The sequence below is a fragment of the Bactrocera dorsalis genome, chromosome 1 (genome assembly GCF_023373825.1).
Source record: "Bactrocera dorsalis isolate Fly_Bdor chromosome 1, ASM2337382v1, whole genome shotgun sequence".
NCBI classification, from domain to species: domain Eukaryota; kingdom Metazoa; phylum Arthropoda; class Insecta; order Diptera; family Tephritidae; genus Bactrocera; species Bactrocera dorsalis.
The window spans coordinates 17853208-17878678 of record NC_064303.1 but is presented as its reverse complement, the minus strand read 5'-3'; the positions used below and the strand labels follow the sequence as shown (position 1 = coordinate 17878678).

General features: G+C 32.8%; 1 protein-coding gene across 1 annotated transcript in view; it reads right to left on the bottom strand.

Annotated features, from left to right (window-relative positions):
* LOC105233292 (uncharacterized) overlaps positions 1–25471 on the bottom strand; it is a 152847-nt gene that overhangs the window by 55402 nt on the left and 71974 nt on the right. The window contains exon 3 of the mRNA XM_049446292.1: positions 24172–24277. Within this exon, the coding sequence (XP_049302249.1) occupies positions 24172–24277 (106 nt within the window). The remainder of the gene's footprint in view (positions 1–24171; positions 24278–25471) is intronic.

Below are 25471 nucleotides of genomic sequence, written 5' to 3'. Positions count from 1 at the left end.
CTACGCTATAACAGCTACAGCAACAACAACAGCAGCAAGTAGGTAAATGTTGCAAAATATCATAATCGAAGTCTTAAGAGCAGCAATGGTTGTGCATGCGTTGCTGTTGTCGTCGTAAAATTTGTGGCATGCAGCACATTGTTCTGACATTTTAATACGCGCACAACGTGCAACGTGCAACATGCTACAACGCCGACAGCGACAGCAATAGTTATGTAGTTGCAGTTGATTGCTTACTGTAAACCAAACGCGGCGATAATAAAGAATATCTTTATGTTTGTATGTATGTATGTGTTTATATATATGTATGTATGCGTGCATATATAAATTAATCGACTTTAAATGACGGCACCACACAGAGTTTGACATTTGCCGCTTTCGGGCGTAAAACGCATGCGACTAGAACAATAACAACAACAACAACAAGAGGATTGTGAACTCGCGAATGTTTCAATTTCAAGTGGCATGGCTTAACTAAATGCGGTTAACGCGGTTTTCGCAGCAAATTGCGCTTCGGCTACATACATATACGTGTGTTTGTAGCCGCCTCTTCTGCTGGCCTAGGCCGTCTCTACACCTTTTTGATAAGTTCGTTAAGCCAACATCGGCACTGAGACAAGCGACCAGCAAGTAGCAGCAGGATGTTGTCTACGTAATTAAGGATTAATTTAAATTACGCGCTGCTGCCATGGCGCTTTGGCTCCAACACGGCGTTATTGATATTCTAGAAAAACCGCAGTTTGGTTTAAGGGATAAGCGTGACATGAAAAGTAGTTAAACTAGTGAAAGGTGATCGGATATGCAAAGAATTTTTTTCTTTTGTTTTTTTGGAATCTTGTTAACGATGCTTCAAGTAATGAATACAGGCCGTTAGTAATACTTTGCAATCAATACTTATTGTCATAAGTTATGATTACAACTAAAATTACCACTGTTATTGCTGATTTCAGTACCTATACAATATAAGTATAATTACAATTGACATTATTATTCACATTACTAACCGTTTAGTAGTATATTTATAAGTAAAACCAAAATCACCAATATTTTTAACACTATTATTCCACAACTGTAAAGAATTTATCAATACTGCAAGTAGTCAAAGGCCTTTTTCCATTACAGATATCATTACCTTGCGAGAACTACGAATTAATAAACCACTGCTTAATTGATCGTGAATACGAATTAGTATATTTGATTACCATGTAATGATTACCATTACAATTACAAGTACCATTACAAATTACCAATAGTATTGGTACGAATTAGTATATTTGATTACCATGTAATGGTTACCATTACTCTTACAAGTACCATTACAAATTACCAATACTATTGCTATTTGCATTGCTATGGCTATTCAGCTTATAACAATATGCATAATTGTATATATCATTATTATTGCAACAATTTAGATATATGCATTACTTTTCCCATTACTAAGTCTATATTTTCAATACTCCAACTTTTACCAATATCCCTATATACATATATCACAAATACCTTACACAAATACCATTACCATTATTATTGAAATTATCGGCGTTTATGCTATTGGCATTACTCTTGCCATAACTAGTGTCTATACTTTTACCATTCCATATCAATATCATTATCTCTATCACAAATACCTTTCTACCATTCAATACCATTCATAACCATTACTATTGCCATTAGTAAGTAATGCCTACGTTTTTATCATTCTCAACCACTGTCTTATCATGCTATTAATATTGCCCTTGTCACTGCTGATGTTTATATTTTCATTATTTCTAACCATTACTATTACGATTTCTAAAATAGTTACCACCTCAATTACCAATACTACTACCAATATGATTTCTATTAATATTACCTCTGTGATTACCAATAACAATTCTACTGCGATTACACATATCATTCGCACTGTGATTACCAATACCATCCTCACTGCGATTACAAATATTATTACCACTACGATTACCAATATCATTACCACTGTGATTACAGAAACCATTACCAATAGTATTGTCAATACCACTACCAATGTGATTACATAACCCATTACAGCAGTAATTACCAATATCATTACCACTGCGATTACAAATACCATTACCACTATGACTACCAACGCCATTACAAACTATTACCTATAAAAATATTCAAAATTCCAGTACTGTAATCAAATATTATTAAACATATTTAGTTTATCTGGCAACTCCAAATGTGAACCAATAACTAACGTAGTGACTCCTCGTATTTAAATACAGTACCAATAACATTACAACTGCGATGATTACCAATATCATTACCACTACGATTACCACTACGAAAACAATACCATTACCAATGGGATTACATAACCCATTACAACAGTAATTACCAATACCATTACCACTGCGATTACAAATACCAATTCCACTATGATTAGATATACCATTACGTGTAAAAATTTTCAATATATCAATAATGTAATCAAATTTAATTAAATATTTTTTGTGCATCTGGCAACTCCAAAAGTTAACCTAGAACGAAGATATTGCCTCCTCGTATTTGAACACAGTGGTTTTACAAATCCGGCAGCTCCCTGTGCGTGTTCGCTTAATTGCAAACATTTGTGGCTACAACGCGTTTGCCTATACTAGTAGTAAGTCGATTGGCGGTTTTTATGCTCATTTCGAACTAACACCATACTGGCCGCCACCTTTTCGTTGCTAACCTGTGTGCCTTTTATTGATGTTACAAATTTCCATTTTCATTAGTGCAGTTGTTGTTATATGTAACAGCTACCACGGTCATTTGTTGTAGTTGCGCCTGTGGCAAGGGGTATCTTAATATGGTATATATTTGTTGCCAACAACAGTTTAATCATTAACCAAAGTTGTGGGTGTTCGATTGTTCAAATTTATACTAATAATATCGTAAACACTTTAAAGGATAATATAATTTCAGTATAAATAAATAAGTGGGAATGAAGAAATTAATTACATATAAATTCGTGGTAGTTTCAAAATCGACTTAAGCTCGCTAATCAGCTTCAAAAATCCTGGATTTTTTTTAAGTAAAATAATACATAATTCACTACGGCTGAAAAATTCGGTGGACATCATTGCATATTCACCCCAATTTTTCGATTAATCCTCTTATCTCTATTGGAATATTTCTCTTTATCATTATCTACAAGCAAATCAATATTTACTAATGCTTGTGTGTAGTATGCATTGTATATATACTAGACATATAGTTTATAACATAAAATTATTTATCAATTTATTAACATTTTCGTATACAACATTATATCAATGAGTCTCTTAGTAACTTCCTGCCGCTTTGATATGTACTGATTGACAACTTATCTTTTTATTTATCATTATTTTTCCATCATTGTGAATACGTTACGTAAATTGAACTAGGGGAGCGCAGTATTTGCTAATTACTTTTTAAGTTCACAAATATTTGTTGACGATAAATACCGATATATTCATGGGTAAAATAAATATTTCATAAAGCATTCTCTTGTTCGGCGACTAGCCGGAAATGTGTAAGATTAACCTTGGCAATAAGAGGTTTCCTTTATTCTAAAAAGCAAAAAACCTTATGTGGTAGTAATTTATGACAGCTGAAGTGACTATTTACATTTGCTGTATGACTTTTTAACTCATAATTCCATTTCTACTATCATTCCATATCAAATATTTTAAACTATTGATAAATATACTCTATCAATCTTCAAATCACTTACCAGTAAAGCCACTCTGGCAGTCTTCGAAATAAATCAAAGTTAAAACTTATTCTTTCTATCTTCGAACCGTACTTCGAATTTTTAACTTTTCTATCAGTCTTCTTACTAACAAAACTACTAATAAGTTATTCTGATTTCTTTGCAGCAATTAAAGTCGAACTTCTATATTAAGAAAAAGATAAGATGACGAAACAGCATGTAGTCGATATTGTTTTCCAATTGTCTGTTCGTTGCTTGAAGCAAGAACTGGAATAATGAATTCGATTTGCGTAAGTGACAGCTAAAAATAAAGTTTTGGAGACGTTCATTGAAATTTGTCTTAGGATTTAAGTTGAGAAATATCGTTTAATAAAAAATTGCTAAAATGTTCGAATAATTATATAGAATACTTGTGTTTTATACTAATAATACATCGACTCTGATATAACATAAACATTATGAGAATTGGTGGCTTGCGGGCAATCTCACGAACGAATTTCGTAGAAAATGCTGAGGTATGAGTAATACTGAATACATTTACTCACTACACTCATAAAATTTGTGCACACAAAGATATTCTGCATTAACTTTCATAATTTTATAGGTATATCGACTTATGAGCTTTTCTCAAGTAATTTTCATAGCTAATTGTTACTTTGTTTTTCAAATCCATTAACATTTTCACAGGATGAGTCTACCGCACACTTAGCTAATAGATGTGCTGGCTTAAAAGCCTCATTTGCAATACTTAAAAATCCTCCACCTTATCGGCGCAAGCCTTATAAGGCTTCTCAACTGTCAGGCCAAGATGTTCAATGCCAAACCAAGAAATTAGCAGCGAGTGCAAATAGCGTTTATTACAAACAGCAAAAGAAATGCAAACACACTCTGCACACATACACATATTATAAAGGGTGATTTTTTAAGAGCTTGATAACTTTTTTTTAAAAAAAAAAACGCATAAAATTTGCAAAATCTCATCGGTTCTTTATTTGAAACGTTAGATTGGTTCATGACATTTACTTTTTGAAGATAATTTCATTTAAATGTTGACCGCGGCTGCGTCTTAGGTGGTCCATTCGGAAAGTCCAATTTTGGGCAACTTTTTCGAGCATTTCGGCCGGAATAGCCCGAATTTCTTCGGAAATGTTGTCTTCCAAAGCTGGAATAGTTGCTGGCTTATTTCTGTAGACTTTAGACTTGACGTAGCCCCACAAAAAATAGTCTAAAGGCGTTAAATCGCATGATCTTGGTGGCCAACTTACGGGTCCATTTCTTGAGATGAATTGTTGTCCGAAGTTTTCCCTCAAAATGGCCATAGAATCGCGAGCTGTGTGGCATGTAGCGCCATCTTGTTGAAACCACATGTCAACCAAGTTCAGTTCTTCCATTTTTGGCAACAAAAAGTTTGTTAGCATCGAACGATAGCGATCGCCATTCACCGTAACGTTGCGTCCAACAGCATCTTTGAAAAAATACGGTCCAATGATTCCACCAGCGTACAAACCACACCAAACAGTGCATTTTTCGGGATGCATGGGCAGTTCTTGAACGGCTTCTGGTTGCTCTTCACCCCAAATGCGGCAATTTTGCTTATTTACGTAGCCATTCAACCAGAAATGAGCCTCATCGCTGAACAAAATTTGTCGATAAAACACATTTCGAACCGAACACTGATTTTGGTAATAAAATTCATTGATTTGCAAGCGTTGCTCGTTAGTAAGTCTATTCATGATGAAATGTCAAAGCATACTGAGCATCTTTCTCTTTGACACCATGTCTGAAATCCCACGTGATCTGTCAAATACTAATGCATGAAAATCCTAACCTCAAAAAAATCACCCGTTATATGTAAATAGAATATAAATGGAAGTGGAGTGGACTGTGGTCGGAGTTTGGCTAATCGTTAGCGGTTGGACGGAGTTAAACGACACTAAAGCCGAACTTCCGTGGCTGCCAGTGAAAACATATGTATTTCCATATACATATTGACGACGTCTGCCAGCTAAGCAGACTAGCAAGTTCATTACAATATTACTGCCATAAAAATTAAAATGCAAAAAATGCGAAGACGGAGACAAAGCAAACTACATGAACAAAAACGAAGAGTTAGAGAAGAGAGCAGAAGGAACTTGCATTTCACCGCAGGTATCCCGTAAATGAATGTCGGAAAACGAATACCGACTGCTGTTATCGAATTACCCGAGATTAGCTTAATGACAGTTGATGTTGCTGCTGTTGTTGTTGTTGGTGGTATTTTATATTAACTGACTAGTTGCTTGTTTGTTGTGCAGATGCAACGCATAGACGTGATGTGAGCAAAGTAGTAGTCAAGTTGAGTGCTTCACGAGATAGTACTCGGAGGCTACTTCAAATTACTGCATACTTAAAATATTTAAAAGCAACAATGACAACAACAACACAGCGGTAGTTTGTGCGCTGCACATTGACAGTACATTAAATTTTGCGCCACTGCCAAATGGCATGGCGTATACTCGTAAAAATGGAGTAAAATCAGTGAGGCAAGTAGCAGCATTACGACGGATGTGGCATGCAAGTAGTTGGATATTGGTTGAGATGGCAGACGAAGCGAGCAAGGGCATGCACGCAAAGGATACACGGTAGCGCTTGCAGCGTGTGCATAAAGAAGTGACTACATAAAGAAAAGAAAAGTAAATAAATAAAAAATTAAAAATAAAATGAAATACAGGAAAAAGCCTTAACTTTGCTTGCACCGAAGCTTTAATACCGTTCACATATAAAAATATGGAAAAATTCACAAATAAACATGGAAGAATTTGATTCTTATAGGTAAGTTTGTATGGCAGCTATATGCTATAGTCAGCCGATCTGAATAATTTGTTTGTGGATTTCAGGGCTGCTCTAGAAAATAATCTACGCCAAATTTCGGGAAGATATCGCGTCAAATGAAAAAGTTTTCCATACAAGGACTTGATTTTGATCGTATAGTTTGTATGGCATCTATATGCTATAGTTATCCGGTCTTAACAATTTGCTTGGAGATTATAGCCCTGCTTTGAAAAATGATCCACACCAAATTTGGTGGAGATATCTCGTCAAATAAAAAAGTTTTCCCAACCAGGACTCCATTGATCGATTAGGCAATCAAAAACTGAGGAGCTATTTCGCGTATATATAAACCGACGGACCCGGCTACATCGAAATACATATTTTAAAGCATCTAGTTTCTTTCTTGACACTACAAACTTCCATCAAACCTAACTTACCTTGTTCAGGGTATAAAAATTTAAACAAAATCAAAAAAACACACAAAATGAGATGTAAAAGCAACAAAAAGGCTTACAACAAAAGCTACTTGCAACCGAAAAATATATGCAGACATTTATTCAACTAGTTGATGCTTGATTTTGTTGTGGTTTCTGCATGTTGCAGCAACATCAATTGTGTCATTGTCAATGTTGCGGCCACATTAACTCGTGACATTATTTGTTCGCTGTGGAGTTGCTGACAGTTGAAGTTGAAGTTGCCGTAGTAAAGGGCAGCATTCATTGCGCAGCAGCCAAAAACAAAAGAAACTACAAACAGTAGCTGAATTTTTCCGGTTTGTTGACTTGAGCAATAATAATAATTAAAATGAAGTAGCCAAACAACCAACGCCAGGAGGGGAGCAAGCACAATTTATAAACATCTCTAGTGATTTTTATGTGAGTAGAGTCCTTAAAATGCGCAGCTTCATGCATAGGCAGCGCACCAAATTACTAACTAAAGATTGTTTTCGCCCAGTGATGGACCAAAAGTCACCAATTACTGTTGGTGAGCACAATATCAACAATAAAAACCATGCCAAGCAGCTGCCAATAGTGGCTGTGACTGATATATGCATAAATAAATATATATGTTTATATATACTTCTATAAAACATCCAGCTGCCTGCGGTTGCATGCCACAGCACATCGTCAAATTCAGTTGCAGGCATTTGCAATAACGCAAAGTGGTCGCCAGTAAAGCAGCATAATAATGAATGGCTATAAAATTATAAAAAAATGAAATATATACGCTGCCACTCAGGCGCAGCAACAACAAAAAAACAACATTTTGTCGCTGTCTATGCTGTTTCCTAAACTTTTATTGATTTCGAGTTTCGCAAATGAAAAGTAGAAAACAGTAAATGTTGCCTGACTGTTGGTTGCCAATTTTATGCAGATTATGTTGCAGAGTTGTAAAAAAGTCAGATTTTTATGGCTTAACTTAATTGAAAAAGTTTTTTATATACCCTTTGGTTATAAAAATGTTTATATTTAAAATAAAAGTGATTAAAAATTAAATAATAAAAACAGTTTAGTACGAGCAGGAGAAACTTAAAAAATTTGTGTTGCTTAGGAAAGAAAGTTGGAGTTTGAATATGTATATTTTTATAATGTCTTCAAGTAATACTCTCCTTTCATATATTCTTGTGTTTGTGTTGGAGTTAGAAAACTAGAGTTGTTTTATGAAATAGGTTAAATTTAAACTATCATTATTGCCTTTAGAATTTTATTACAGCAGCCATTATAGCGATCAACAAAAAAAATTTTCTTTGGTTTTTATTTTCATGCTCAAATTCTGATTGTTGACGCTGAAAAATGCTGGAATTTTTATGTTTAGCTCATAATCCTTATAAATAGAACCTGTTTTGTAGGATGATTCGATCAGCTCTTCCAGCCGCGCCGACAAAGGATTTCTACTATCCGCAGGTGTGCTTGCTGAGCTCGTTGAGGTCTTTAGCTCTGTGTGAGGAACTTCTCTTGAAGGCATCTGTGCTCTAAAAACTCAGAAAGGTATAGGGAAATCACTTTGAAAGACATCGGAGCTAACGGAGATCAGATCTTCACACTGAACACTCTAGTGACCATTAAGCCCTGTATAAAGAAGGACTGGCTGCATACAATATCAAGTTAAGGAAAGAAAAGGGAGCTTAGTGGAGAACTTTCTGAAAATGTAGAAGGCTGTCATCAGTTTTAGTGAAATATTCAACTTGTCTGGCGTATCTAAAAAATTGTGGTTACACCGTGAGCAACACGAGATTGTTGAAACTACATGTACACCAGTATATTCACTTTACGATCATCCATTTGGATTAAAAAATGTGACTAGGGCAACTTCGAGGAGGCTGTACAGCTGTTGCTGTTGTAGCAATCGAATTCTGCCCAGTTGACAGTCCTTGACCGGATCTGTTCCGGTTACGTAGACCCGACTGTCGTTGGAACGGAAAGCTGTACAGTCTTCATAGATCTTTTGGATGAATGTCACTTTATATGGGCGCTGAACTCATTCAAACTTTTAAGTCCAAGAGCCCTAATAGCATCATGTCGGCGCAATTGCAATGGACGGTCAAGGTGTCATGCAACTGAGTGGTACTTATGTATATACATAAACTGTGTTAGATTAGGCCAAGTTCCGATGGCCTGGAGACTAGCAAAGATGGAATTTATACCGTAGGCTGGAAAGAGGTTTACACTCATTAGCCAATCTTCGTTTCTGTTGAAATCGTTGAAGAGACCCATGGATCTGTACATTAGGAGCAGCATACTAAGGCGTAAACTGTTCCAGAATGCCTACATCAAAGGCAGGTCAACCGACACTGCTTTACACGATGTACTGTTTTGGCTGGAGACAGCCCTTACGCACAAGAAATTTTTAAGGAAAATTTGATATGCTTAATTTTAGAACAAATTGAGGGCATAGCTAGTATGACTGTCGAAAAACATAGGACTTTCGGGAACTAAAAATCTATTGAGGTATAAATTGTTTACAAAGTTTTAAAGAATATTTACAAAGTAGAATTTTTGAAGAAAAATGTTGGATATTTTTCTTTTTTTTGAGTTTTACCGAAAATTTTGGTAAGGTTTTTTGTGTGGGAAATCAAAAATTGGGTTCGAAAATTAGTTAAAAGATCAGATTGAATTGTTCTTCTGAAATAATAATAAAATTAAAAAAAAAAACTTTTATTGAAAAAAAATAAGAAAAATATAGTGTTATGAAAAATATAAAAATATTTTTAATAAAAAAAAAAATTTTTTTAGGAAAAAAAAATTTTATATAAATTTAACAATTTATTTTTGAAAAATAAAAATAAAAAAATATTTTTTTCTATTACATTTTTTTTATTAAAAATATTTTTATTTATTAAAAAAATTTTTATTGAAAAAAATTTTATAAATTTAACAATTTATTTTTGAAAAATAAAAATAAAAAAATATTTTTTTCTATTACATTTTTTTTATTAAAAATATTTTTATTTTTCATAACATAATTTTTTTCTTTATTTTTTTTTTTCAATGAAAATATTTTATTTTAATTATTTATTTAAAAAATTAAAAACTGTTTTTGTTTTAATTCGGTCACTCTTGGATTATTTATCATTTTTAAAATCCACTGTAATTTCATACGTATGTATATAGGGCATTAGAAGTCTAAAACCAAATTGAGTATAAGAAAAAACTCTTTAAAACTTATTTTTTTATTTACATAATATTTAAAAAAAAATTTATTAAAATATTATGAAAATTATTACAATCTTAGTTGTGAAATTGTTACTAGATATTCAAAAGAGCACATTAAGAGCACCATGTATATGGGAACTTAAATAATTTCCTCCGCTTTATGAAAAAATTTTTTGAAATTATTCATATTTAATTATTCGTTTAAACCCAGCGATGACAATATCTAACAACAAAGCCTACCAAACACAATACAAGTCAATTATCTAAGTATTTTGCCAACAGCAATCAGTCGCATTGTTGAACCGCTGTACACACTTTGTACCAAACTATGTAATTAAATCACAATAAAAAAATAAAAACAAAAAATGCACAGCATAGTAATAATAAATAAGTAATAATACACACAAGTCTTAAGTCTTGAGGCGCAAATTAAAAAACTATTATTCTTTAACACTAGCTAGCTTAGCAGCTCATCAGCATTTAATTATAGACAGAAATGCTATTGTGCATACGTAATAACAAAATTATGTGAATTTTAAATATAATTTGGCTTAATGAATATACATATGTACATATACAATATATAACCACATTTATGTACATATATATGTATATATGTGTGACTCTTTGTGCTCAATTATTGTTTATTATATTTGCTGCCAGTCTCGGTTGAGCCGAAAGGTGTAAAGCCAGTGGTAGAAGCTTTGAAGCAGCCAAAAAAAATATTATTTTTTCCATTTTCTCCTTATAATTACATCAACCATACATAATTATTATTTAATCAATTTATTTGTTTGCATATATCAATGCATAATTATGCGTTTTATTTACACGCAGGCGTAGAGAGATTAAAATTTCGCTTTTCAGGCCATTGACAAGTAAATGAAGAAGATGAAGACGGGAATTAGTTTTTGGAAGTTGTATGTCAGACTTAATTCATTTATAATTGCTTTATTATGCTGGACAGTATGAACAAAAATTGTTGCTCAAGGGTTTTATTAAGCCATAACAAATTTTCTCAAAATTAGATGTTATTAAATAAATTTAAATTATGTAGATGACTTTCAGAAATTATTTTCTGCTTTCGCTAAAAATAAATATTTAAATTTTTATCTGAAACTGTAATATTAAAAAAAGGTCAAAGGCCTTAGCAATTATTTAGAAATACGAAATAAATGCATTTAAAAAAAATTGAAATTTAAAACAAAAATGGAAAAATATTTTTAAAAATTAAAAACAAAATGTAGAAAAAAAAAATTTAATTTAAAAAAATAGAATTTGAAAAATATTCAATTTATGAAAAAAATTGATAAAGGAAATATTTTAAAATTATAAAAAAATAGTTTTCATGATTTGAAAAAATACAAATTTTGTAATAAAATTTTGAAAAAATTAAATTTATTAAAACAATGTGTCAATTAAATTTTTTTCGTTTAATTTTCCGATAATTAATTTTAAAAAGGGTGTTTCAATTGAAAATATATATGAAATTCACCTGAAAAAAATTTTTTCGACCATAGGCCTTAGGAATTTATTTTTGAAATATGCTTTTAAATATCAGATATTATAGTAATATTATTCCGTTATGCATTTTCAAACTAATATATTTAAAAATAAGTGAAAAAGAAGATAAAAGTATTTTTAAAAATTAAAAGAATTTTTGAAAAAAATTCAAATTTTGAAAAAAAAAGTGTTGAGAAAACTAAATTTATAAAGAAAAAAATAAATTAAATTTTTAAAAATTAAAAAAATAAGAAATTTAGACAAAAATATTATTTTTGTAATTTGAAAAATTGATATTTTGAAAACGTTTTAAAAAAATTAAATTTACGGAAAAAATTATGAATAAAATTTTGGAATTTCGAAAAAAAATGTTAACTTAAGAAAAAATAAATAAAAATGTATTTTTAATATTAAAAAAAAATTTCTTAAAAAAAAAAAATAATTTTTATAATTTCAAAAGATACGAATTTTGAAAAAAATTTAATTATGAAAAAAAAAGATAAATTAAGCAATGATATATTACTTTTTTTTAATATTTATATATATTTTTTAATTAAAGAAAAAATTTAAAAGACTATTGATGTAGTATTTTTTAAACCAAACTTGAGTCAATACAAAAATTTATTTTTGAAAAAAAATCGAAATCTTTTTGTACGATATTGAAGTTCATGTTTATGATTACAAAATATTTTGAAATCATATCCACCCTTATATAATTTTTATGCCTTTACCTCACAAAAAAGATACCACTTACTCCAAATTTGTAAATCAAAACTAAATTTTCCTACAAATTATACTTCATGCAACACCCTTTACAAATGTATTTACCGCCAAATTACGCATTCATGCCTCATTAGCGCCCAGCAATTCAAATGTCAACAACAACTTGACCAGATGCACTTGCATAGCTATCGCTGCGGAAGCATAAAGCAAATTCGAATCTAAAAGCTCTCAAAACGCCTTCGAAATAGTGAAGAAATACGCGTGTGGTGCACAAACAGCAGCAGCAAAGAAAACCACGTGTAATTGCTGGCGACTACAAAGGCAACCGCCTAAGGCGGCAAACAGCAGACATAACACATAACATAAATAACTGTTTATGAAATACAGCAGAGTAAAAATTAAAGTCGAAGAAAGCCAAAGACAGCGTGGCGAAATAAACATGGAGCAAGTCTCTTAAAAGCCCAGGGCATCTGTTGCTTACACTTATAGCCTGTTGCAAGAGCGCTAAATGCAGTTTCGGCGTATTTTCATACCTGAACTGCAATTGCCAGTGAAGAAACAATGCTGCTGTGGCGCCGATCCGAAGCGATCTGCGCATTTATGGGCAATTCTCAGTGCCTTGCGGCGATTTGCTTTTGTAAATAACTGTAGCATTTCTGCACATTAAAATATTGCCTATGCTGCAAGGAAATTTAGATTTTTTATTATTTATCTGCAGGTATTTCAAAGGGAGCGTTTATCTTTTTTATAGGCTGAGGACAGCTATGAAACAGCAGGCCGCTAACTATAGTGAGAAGTATGTATGTATGTAAGTTTACAGTACGAGTTAATAAATTATAAGCAGAAGGATGTTATTTTCTAATATTAAAATTGTTTTCTCATCCACATTGCTTATTGTTTCTTATAGCAATCTGGTCAAGCTTCGTCAAAACAAATATGTATGCCTACCACCTTACAAGACTATTTGCATTGCATTCTCTTTACTTACATTCTTGCTCTGTCTTTGGCTTTTCTCTGTTGCTTGCAGTTCATAATTACACACCACTATTAATTACTATGGTTTTCTTATACTGAAGCAAGGGGAATTAAACGAAAAAAATTGAAGAAAAGAAGCTCTCTTTTCATTTTTTTCAAATCCCCCAACAATTGTTCTAATGAACGCTGCTTCAGTTAGCAATTGTATGCTGTTACTTAAGATGTTTTGTAAATTACTTTTTGAATTTCAATAAATACATGTATTTTATAGCAGCTCCTTGGCCTAGTTCTGCTGTCTTTTGTCTCATTTCATGACCTTTTCATTTCTTATCTTAATCTGAAAGCTTTTTCTGTGATAAAATGCATGCGGTACTTTCTGTGCTTTCTTTGTACAAATCTCAAATTAAAAATGAAATTTGTGTAAAAAGTGGAGTGAGCGAATGGAAAGAAAGAACTTCTCTCTTATGAAATATTTCTTAAAAACTTTCAGCTTCTCACTTTTTAACTATTTTTTAAGCAGTAATAGGCCGAACAAAAGGCTTTAAAGCTATTACGAGCGTAATTATTTTCGACAAAGCTTTTGAAATTCAGAGCTTTTATGGTGATAAAGCTTTTCATTATTAAATTTTTATTACTTCAACCTTCAGCTACCTACAAATGTAGCACGATAGCATGTTTAGTGTAAATAGAGTGCGCAAGTAGCTTTAAGCTTAATATTTATTCTTGAGCGTTTCAACAATATGATTCTCGAACAGATTATCTATGATTCTTGTATAAATTCAAAAATAGCTCAAAACTTCGACCAAATTGTGAAGAATGTTGAACTAAAGATGTAGTGAACGCTTTGAAGCGAGTAAAGAGAAAGAAACCATGTAAATCATATTTTTATCACCTTTGAAATATTACCCAAGAAGCTTTCACAAATTCGTCGGAATATGTAAATTTAAAGCTGCTACGAGTGCAGTTTTTTCGATTAAATTTTCTGGAATGAAAGCTTTTACAAATGCTGAGCTTTTAAAAGCCTGTAAGCCTTTTCTTGTTTTAGTTTAAACACAATAAGTTCAAATTAAGTACGACAGCGTATTTTCGAATATAAAAGCTTTTAAAAAATGCTGAGATTTTAATCTCTGAATATCCTTTTTTGTTTAAGTTTAAATACCTCCAAATTTTGCATGATTGCGTATTAAGTAGCGTAACCTAGCAACTTTGAGGCTCAGTAGCTTTAAGCTTAACCTTTGATTGCTTTGGTATTCCAATAAAACTCTCAAAAATATTGATTTTACCAATAGGCTTCCCGAGCAGATTGGGAGGTATTACTGAAGAAATACTGTAAGCCAAATCAGTGTCCAGAAATCATTCATATATTTCTAGTTATATGATCCTTGTAGCTTAAAGTTTAAAGCTCCATCCGACTAAATATAAAGTACAATTTAGTAAAGAAATTAAAAATAATTTTTAGATATCGAGAGTATGAAACACTAAAATTCTTAAATGGAAATTACTGACACTTTTTAGAGACCGAGCATATGAAACTGAAAGTGTTTAGACACTGAGTATACTCGTATAAAACCCGAAAAAGCGGAATAGAAACACTACGGCATTGATTTATTCTATTCCACAAACGAATGCTGCTATAGTTCTTTAGTTATATTTTCCTTGAAGCTTAAAGCTCGAAGCTCGATTCAGTTGATTTTGAATATAAAGATAATGTAATGTGAGAATTAACATAATTCATCTAACAAAGCAAATGGGAGTGATTTAGAGACATTTGTGCTCGATAAGCCGATATTAAAGGGTTTGGATTTACAGAGTGGAGAAACGAACGACCAACTCGCCAAAATGTAATAGATTGATATGAGTTGATGTGAGCAGATGAGAAGAAAATTCTGGATTTACATATGTAAGGAATAGTAGGAAGCAAATATTACAGAAAACGTTTTTAAAAGTCTTCCAGTTTGACTGAGCTTGGAAAATAGTTTTTCTGCTGCTGGTAACTACTTCTTCTTTTTTACAATTCCTATACGACTCATAACAAGAACATCTTTTTCTCTAATCTAAAATGATATTTCCATTCTTAATTACCACTCAAACAACTTCCGATTACATGTAGTAATCATAGTGTAATGCAAAAGTGTAGGTACAAAAAACTGTAGCCCGGATGTCTCCACATCGTGAACATTAAACAAAACCAATAATTCATAGTAACCAAACTCGTTTTTTAACTACGCAATACTTCAAGTTATTTTATGCTTCACATAAATTCCGAAAACTCAAAAATTTCAAACCATTTAAGTACCACCGATTATCCCCAACGTTTGCGCGACGCCACGAAGGTCATAAAAAAACTTATTCCCAAATTCGTGGTAATTGCAGTTTAAGCATAAAATTTAATTGCAAATCTCAAAAACCGAAGTCATAAAAACTAAGAACATTTTTATTACGCGCACATAGACAGCCGACAGCCGAGTGGTGACAGCGACCGCGAGATTATAAATGAAAATTGAAAATGCGTTTACTGGCAAAGTAAGCAAAAACAACAACAAAGGGAGCAAGCGTGATTGAAGCAACACAAAAGGTAGTTAGTAATAATAAAGTGGCATAAAAATTGCAGCCGACGAACTGTTGAAGTGATTTTTCGCCACCGAAATGCCACAAGCACGCAGACATGCATAAATTACTGAAAAGCAGTGTGATTTTTTTGAGGTTTTTGTCGAAATTACTAGTATAATACCATAGACAGTCAATGTATATTGTTGCTGTTTTTATGCTATATTTTGTATTTTTATACCCTGTATAAAGCTTGTTACGAAGTTTTTAAAACCAGAAGGAAACGTTGCGGACTCTAAATATGATTCAATATGATTAAAGCTGTCTGTAGTCACTTACTTTTTGAGATATTGAACTGAAACTTTGCACATATTTTTTATTCTCCAGCACGCTGATCATATGTTGGAATCGGCGGAATCCGATCAATATAAGATATAGCTGCCATACAATCTGAACAACTAAAATCAATCGCTTATATGGAAATGGTTTTTATTTCTGAAGATATCTTTACGAAATTTGGCACAGATTATTATGAACAACTCTGCTATATTATCTAGAGAAATTGTTCAGATCGGACAACTATAGCATATAGCTGGCATACAAACTGATTGCTCTAAATCTACTCTTTGTATGGAAAACTTTCTTTCGAAATTTGGCACGAATTATTTCCTCATACATCTCATTAACCTTGCAAGATTTTATTCATATCGGACTACTATAGCATATAGCTGCCATACAAAATGTCCGCTCAAAATCAAGTTCTTGTTTGGCAAACTTTTTTATTTAAGATGATATCTTGCCGAAATTTGGCACAGCTGATTGTCCATGATAACACTATAATCTCTGTTAATATTGTTTAGATCGGATCACTATATCATATAGCTGCCATAGAATCTGGTTGATTAAAATCAAGAGAAAGATATTTTTAAACCATTTAATGCTATAAGAAATACACCTATGAAGGGTATTATAACTGCGTTGCAGACGAAGTTAACATTTTTCGTGTTTTGGGTTCATTAAAGCGTCTATTCATACATGCAATTAGCGTAGAGTAGTGCATTTTTTCTTCACATACACTCGCTGCTTTGTCTGCAAGCATGCACAATTATGCCTGTAGTGGTGCACCACAAAATATTTAATTGCCAACATAATTTTTGTCAACGAAAAATCACGTTTGAAATGTAGCTAATAAAAATATGCATACATATAAACATAAATACAACCATACATAAATATAAACATACATCCAAACATATATACATCCATAAGCTATATTAAACAATATTCCAGCTGGGTGTGGATCACGTTTGCATGTGATATTTGTGCTTATGTGTCTCTATGCCCGCATGTCTGGCAGATGATACTAACCAGCCAGACAGCAAACTGGCTAGTCCACTATCCACAATCACGCTGTACGCTTTATAGCGGTGCATGCCGATAAATAACGTGCAAGTATTTAAGTAAGCAGACAAGTATGGTTATGGCTGTCTGTGTGTGTAGTGTTTATGTTTATCACAATTTTTGATTTGCTATGCTATCTTTTCCTGTCGAGCAATTTCGGTGATGAGTATTTGCATTTTTGTCTCGTTTTTTTTCTGGCGCTCAAGCAGCGTTGCGTGTTGTCGACGCTGATTTTAATATGCAGCGCAGCTTTAAGTAATTTTTAATAGCGAAACTTACTCTATTTTGACTTCGAATAGTTTTAATGGTAATTTATGGGATATTTTTGGAAATTAGATGGTTTAAAAAATTTTTGCAATAATTTTTGTTTAAAAAATTTCTGCTGACAGTGAATGAATTCACGATTACTTGCTGTAGAAATACATTCACACTGCGACGTATTTTTTCAGGAGATTGTTTCAGTTTTTTTAATTTCAGGGTTGTTTTTATATGTTCCGTGTTTCTGATCCCTTCTACATAAGAAAAGTAATAACCAGAGCGATAATTTCAGTTTGGGGAACAAGACAAAATCACGCAGAGCCTAATGTGGTGAATACGAGTTTCATACCCAAAGTAACCATCAACATCATTCAAGCCGACTCGCGTGAGATGTCGAGCTCTCTTGCCATCTTTGTAACATTTGCCTGACGATTTGCAAGCACCATATCGTTCACTTTTGAATATTTTTATTAGTTGAAGAGGTCGTATGGCCTCCAGAACGTGGCGTGTCTTCAAACATCTCTCTTTAAAGAATTTGCACCCTTAGTAAGTTTGTGTTATTGATAAACTGAAACACCGTAAGCCTTTTCTAAAATTCATAACGATTCCGCACACGAAATTTGGTTAAAAATATAAAAATTTCACATCTTCTGGGATGCTAAATGAGTCTCAGACCCCTCACCGTACAACACCTCCACACCACATCTTACATTCCACATCACACACAAGCACATGAGGACGCCCTATTGGACACCATACCAAATGGAAATAATGGGACCGACGAACCAGCTCGTTTCCTTTTGTTTTTCATAAGAATACCAATACGGACGAATCAGCACGCCTTCATCCGGGTTACTTTTTTAGATTTTCGCAACCTATATTTTTCTTCGCATGTTGGCATGTTTTTTATATGGTCGTTCGACCCTGTTGTGATCTTGAAACTAAAAACAATTACACCAATTTGCAAAAATTTTCCTATTCAGAAAGACTTTTCCAGCCGCCTATTAGAAGCTAAAATAATTTTTTTGGAGCTTTTAAACCTAGTAAATATAGATAACACTAGGAACAATGGAACTTTCTTCTCTGACGAATTTTCGATTATGCTCCGATCGTCAGGCTGTAGAGTTTGAAAGTGAACTTGGTCTTAATTTTCAGTTAAAAACAGCAAACAAAGAAAATGTATATTTGGAGTAAGAGATCGGATCAACAAAGCGCTTAGCGATTCTGGAAATATTTAGACACGAGATGGGATCAACAAAACACTCTTAGATATTCTGGAAATATTTAGAGTAAGTCAAGAGATCAGATCAACAAAGCGCTTAAAGATTCTGGAAATATTTGGAGTAAGACATGAAATCTGATCAATAAAGTAATCTTAGAGATTTTGCGAATATTTCGAGTAAGACAAGGGATCGGATCAACAAAGCGCTTAGAGATTCTGTGAATATTTGGAGTAAAGCAAGAAATTGGATCAACAAAAGGCCCTTAGATATTTTGGGAATAATCGGCAATAGATCGGATCAACAAAGTACTCTTAGAAATTCTGGAAATATTTGGAGTAGGGCAAGAAATGGGATCAATAAAACACTCTTATAGATTCTGGGAATATCTGGAGAAAGACAAGAATCGGATCAACAAAGCACTCTTTCTAGATTTCGTCATAAGCTTCTTCAAATGGTCAATATTTCAGAGTGAAATCTTGTTACACTAACTCCGCTACGCCGAATGCTCTGCAATAAGCGGAATATATATTAATTATTTAAACTTAAAGTTAACACTGCCGCTTTCAGTTTCCTATTTTCGAAAACCATTATTATGTTTATTAATTTCTTTTCTGTTGTAATCTCGCTTTTTTACTTTCCTTTCAGTTTTCTTTTATTATCTATGAACATTTTTATTAGGCGAAAATTTATTGATAAATTAGTGCACAAATATGTACAAAGCTTTTTATAGAAATTTCAACAAGCCCATAAATTTCAGTAGTTAAATGAGTTTTGCTTTCAAATTGACTATTTTGTATAATATGTATTGCATTAGTTCGAAAAAATATGGAAATTTTATACCTCAATAAATTTGAATATTTTTTTGGTTTTTAGTTAGGGAGACAAAATACACACGATATACGAGTATGTACATAGCAAAGCTGGGGAGAAATAAGTGAGGGGAATGCATACAAAAATAAAACAAATATGTGCCTTTGGTTTTAACTCGATTTATATAATAATAACATTTCCCTAGAAAAACGTTTCAGGTCTTTGAAATTAAATACAATTTTAGACTGAAAATATTTAATATTTTCGAATCTTTTTTTTTTTTAATGTTATTTTGGGTATACTCGCATTGTTTTAAAGATATTAAAAAAACTTGTGAAATGTAATACTTTGGTTTGCAATGGGTTTTTAATCTAGTTGTTTCAAGTAATAGCATCTTTTATTTAAAAGTATATGGTTGAAGCTTTTTTAGAACTAGTTGTAATATGTATTTGATATTAATTATAATTTTCGGCAGAAAATTTTTGAATTTTTTATTGGAATTTTTTCGAGTTTTCAGATTTTTTTAGAGTTTGTTTGTTGTCTTTTAGTATTATAACAATATATTTTTAGTTTTAGCTATCAACTGTATTTTAAGTAATCATATCTTGTAAATAAAATTCTATTTTTTTTTTGAATTTAGTTAATTAAAATTATAATAGAGGGAATTTTTTTTTAATTTTTACGTTTTTGGATTGCTATAATATAATGTATTTTTATTCTTGAATAATAATGTAAATAAAAAAAAAATCTTTGAAAGATTTTTTGAATTTTTTTTTGAGTTGTTACCATTTTTGGTTTGTTTGAAAAATATACTTTTTCTAGTTTCTTAAAAACAGGTCATATTTTTGATATACTATATATAGTTCATATTTGTGATAAATAGAATTGTGTTTTTAACTAAACACATATTTTTTCACTTTACCCGATCCTGTAAGGAGTTATCAAATGGCAGAGTTTAAAATATTTTTTTCCCAGACTTTTCAGAATTTTTTAGTTAATAGTGTAAAAAAATTGTTGGAAAAAGGCTGTTTTTTTACCAGAGGAAATCCATGTAACCCTTTAGTTCCTGCTAAATTTCCACCAAAACGAATAACATTTTGTCTCTGCTTGAGTAAAAGTGGTGTGTGTCTTCGCTATAACTGAGTGACATAAACTGTCATTCATATTGAAGCAACTAGTTGTTGAAGTATTATTAAATTACTTTTACTATTTTTGTACTCTGATTAGAATATAATAAGTTAACCTGAAAGTTGGTGTCACACAGAGGGAAACTTCGACCAGAACTGACGGTTCAAAATCAAGATTTTGTACGAAAAACTTTTTCATTTCATAAAATATGGCCACGAAACCCTACACACATCATATGTTTGTGCAAGGCAACGCTATAATCGCCAAAAATATTTTCTATATCGGACAATTGTAGAATATAAAGCTGCCGTATAAACTGACCCATCCAAGCCAAATCTTTGTATGGAAAGGTTTTATATTTGACAGGATATCTTTATGGAAATTGGCATAACTTATTATTCAAAGTATCGTTCCTAGCTAATATCGAACAAGCATATTATTCCGAGGTTGGACAAACATTTTCACGCGATGTTTCTGTGAGTGGTGCATACCGAAAAGTGCTCACTGACAAAATCGTGGAAGGGTACTATAGCTTTGTTGTAGCTGAAGGAGGCAATCTTTCTATTTGTAGATATAAAGTACATACAGGTTTTATGGAAGAAACTCCTCAAGAGACTCAAACGAAGGGTCAATTGGGTCCGGCAAGACATCGCAGCCTATAGGAAGTTGCACCTTGCTTGAAAAGGCCGATGAAAGGCAGGCATTTTGAGGCGACAGACAGCATCCAAGCAGCATGCACCTCGGCTCTCAAGGCTATTCCATAGAATGCCTTCCGTGACGCCTTCAATGTTCGAAAATCGCGTTGGCAGTGCTGCATCGACGCAGAAGGAGCCAATTTCAAAAGTTTTTTAAGAATTGTAACGATTGGTTCAATAAATTTTTTTAAATAGACTCAGTCCTATTACTTTCCGGATAAACCCTGTATCTTATTTTGCATTTTAGGTGACCTATGATAGGTGATTTTCGAAACCCACTACTTTTAAATTCAATTTCATTTTTCACCCATCAACTGCACCCAAACGCTACTCTCATTTAAATTAGCTGCCTATCGGTCCAAATAAATATTATATTTAATTTGCCGTCCACATTTGTTTTTATATCAGCATTTTTTTCTTTTCTTTTTTCATTTCACTTTTTGTTTTTGTTACATTTTCGTTTTGCGCTCCACAAAAGTGTTGCTTTTCTTAATGTTGTGTAAATTTACACCCATCGAAACAACAACAATAACAATGGGAATATTGTAACTTGCCGACCGCAATGTATACCGTAATGAACTTGGGTGGTTGCCACAGTCGGGCACTTCAACTGAAATTAGCAATTAAATTACTTTTCCACTTTTCTTCTTTGCCGCCACTTTCCACTACCCTTTTTCTTTAAGTATGTACTTGGCTGCTTCTTACTTACTTTTTAATTTCAATTTCATTATTTTTTTTTCTCCTCTTCTCATTTAATTTTCTTAGTGTTGTCTGCGCATATTGTTGCCGCGTGCCTTATTCATTGACACTTCCGGTTTTTTGTTTTTGTTTTACCGCAAACTCACCTTTGCTGTGGTTATTCTATGTGTGTATGTGTGTTTGCGTGTAACACGTAGCGTCTACAACCCTATTACCTGGCCTTTATCTTGTTCTTCCTGTTTCGCTGTCAGGTGTTAATACTTTACAATATTAAAGAGTTTCTGCTGTCTTTTTGTAGCCAATATCGTTTGGCTTCTTTCGCTTTTTTTTTTTTGTATGCTTTGCGCTCCTTTTGCGCTTCCTTTTGTGTAAGAGAGCTGCTCTTCAATGGGTTTATTTACATTTTCCTTGCTTTGTAACTACATTTCCCAGGTCGTTTAATGATTTTAATTAGTCTAGTATAACTTTGTAAAAGCTGCTATGGTAAATTATACAAAGCAGCTGCTTAATTACTAAGTGCGGCAAGCGGCGAAAATTGTTTACAGCTATTTTTTCCAATTATCTCCTTTTTGCAATTTGAGATGAGTTCAAAGAGAGCTTTCTTGAAGTTTGTATAATGTTTCAGGTGTTGTTGAAATAATTTGCAAAAAAAAAATCAATAAATGAGGCTAAAAGTTTTAAGGGTTACAAGGCATATATTGTTTCAGTCGGTCTTTATGTTGTTGTAGTGAAAGAGACGTTTAATGAATTCAAATTTCGTAGAATGCTGCTGAGCTCGAGGTCAGTTTCCTTATCCTTTCAGTATACGCGGATCTGAATCTTGTGAAAATAGATAATCACTTGCATGGCGGTTCTTGGCCTAATGACAAGTCGCAACCTATTGGCATCACATACGCCCTGAATGGCCATTAGAAACAACGCTTCATGCAGAAAGTACAAGGAAGTAGACATGAGAGAGACGCTAATACACCTTCTGTTTTCCTATCTAGCCTTATCTGAATCTCGTGTGAGATATCTAAGAGCGTCGCAGTTCAAGGGACAAGATAAAATATCAAAATTGGATATCAAATATCTTTTAAACTTCGCATAAAGCGTTGGGGATTCCTTTTTTTTATCAGAATTCGCACGCGAAAGCATGTCCAAAGAAACCTATTTACGGTACTCTTTTTGAAAAAAATTTGGGACAAGTCGAACATGAACGTGTTTGATACCCAAAGTATCTACCAAAAATCATTCGAACAAACTCGCGAGAGATTTATCTCTTGTCTGACGATTTTCAAGCACCATAACCTTCACTTTTTTCATATTTTCATCAGCTGAAGAGCCCGAAGGTCGAACGAAGAACGAGGTAAGTCTCTCCAACCGTGTTTATAGGCTTTGTACTACTATAGGCTTGTGGTTTTGATAAAACTGAATCACCGTAAGTCTCTTTCAGCATTCGTAATGATTCCTCACTCAAAATTTGGTTAGGAGTACAGAATTTGAGACAAATCATTTCTTCAATATTTTTATCCATTACAAAAATCTGAGGTGTGCCGACTTAAGTAGCTGTTGTAAACAAACTGGTTTGACAGATCAAGTATTTGGCATATTAATTAAGGACGGTCCTACCAACTTAGCAAAATCCAAAATACATATATAAAATATATATCTAATTATACACCTATAGTAAGTTCTTTTGATCAACATCATAAGCTCATTAAAAGTCGATATTGTAGGTGTGTGTCTTAGATGATCTTAAATTGCTACAATTGATCACAAACGGTATGTGTCTTGGGTAAATTTCTTAGTCATTTGAATCAAGGAAATGACAGTTGGATTATGATTACTTCTAAAACGAGGACAGTCGGAGCATTTAAAGTAGAAGAGTATAACATATGTAAATATGGACTTTTATTTGATAAACAACATATATTTCTACAACCAATGTTACTGAAAAATTATGAAAAATATATTTCTAGCCCAAAATATAACTTTAAGTTCAAAAAGTAAGAAGTGAAGAGTATTAACTTAAATTTGCTTCCAATAGTATTCATATTTTTTACCTTGCATGTTGCGGCCCAACGAAGCCTGTGTCATGCGCCGAGCTGGCAGTGATTTGAGCATCTGTAATTGCACCAGACTCCATGCCAAGTGGTTGATGACATGTAGCTGCAAGAAAAAAATTATAATTACAAAATTAATTAATTAATTTTTAGTTAAACATGATTATCGGGTGTGGAACTAAGCAAAAAGTGTGCTGAGAATAAAAAAAAATATTTTTGTTTGTTTTTTTTTTTTTCATTTTATTTTTTCTTTCAGAAGCCAGTTTTCCTTTAGTTCCCAATAAAATTTTTTTTCCAAGAAAAAATAAATTAAATTTCAAAACAGAAAAACAGAAACATTTACAAACAAAACAATGTACTGAAACCACAAAGCTTGACAGCACTTTACTCTATTTGTCCGTATTTTTGAAAGCTCATTAGTAGCTGTCACTTACAAAAAAGCTATGTAATTATTAATAAATAAGCAAACAAATACACCAAGTGCTTGTACCAAAAAAACAAAGATGTGTTAGTCAAAAAAAATTAAAAAGTACACACAGAGGAATACAAAAAAATTACAACAAACAAAAACGCATTTGTGTCACTTCAATCATAAAAAAGCGCACAGTCTGTCAAATGCATACATCAAAACAACTGAAGCGCGCTAAACAGTGTTGCACAGACGCGCCAAGATGGGAGTTGCACGAAATTTATCAGTGGCGCATAAAGAAGACGGTACAGTGAAGTTAATTTTTCCGCTCTTTCGATATTGTGGGGGCAGACAATGCAACCGCATAGTTCAATTGAAGGCAGCTGGTCGCATTGATGAGACCAAACTGGTGGGAGGTGGCATGTTGGAGCGCACTCCGCGTCTGCCACTGTTTAACGGCGGCGTTTGCGTGATTTTTTCGCATGACTCCGCGGCAAAAGGAAATAAAATGATGGTAAATATAAAGAAGTGGCAACTAAGAGTCTGCCACAGGCTACAAGACAGGGAAGGTCGTCGGTAGACAAAAAAGCAGGGAAGCTAAAGGCTTCGCTTGTGGTATTTTGGCGCTTAATTAATACCCTGAACAGCGTATATTAAGTTTGCCACGAAGTTTGTAACAACCAAAAGGGAACGTCGGAGACCTTCTAAAAGTATACATACGAGTATGTATGTATGTATATGGCATATAAATGATCAGCATGACACGCTGAATCGATTTAGTCAAGTAGTCTGTTGAGATATTGCTCTGATATCCTGCTTAAGTCTTGCTCTCACCAAGCACCTGCTTACTTGTCGGAACCGCTGATATCTGAGAACCATAACATATAGCTG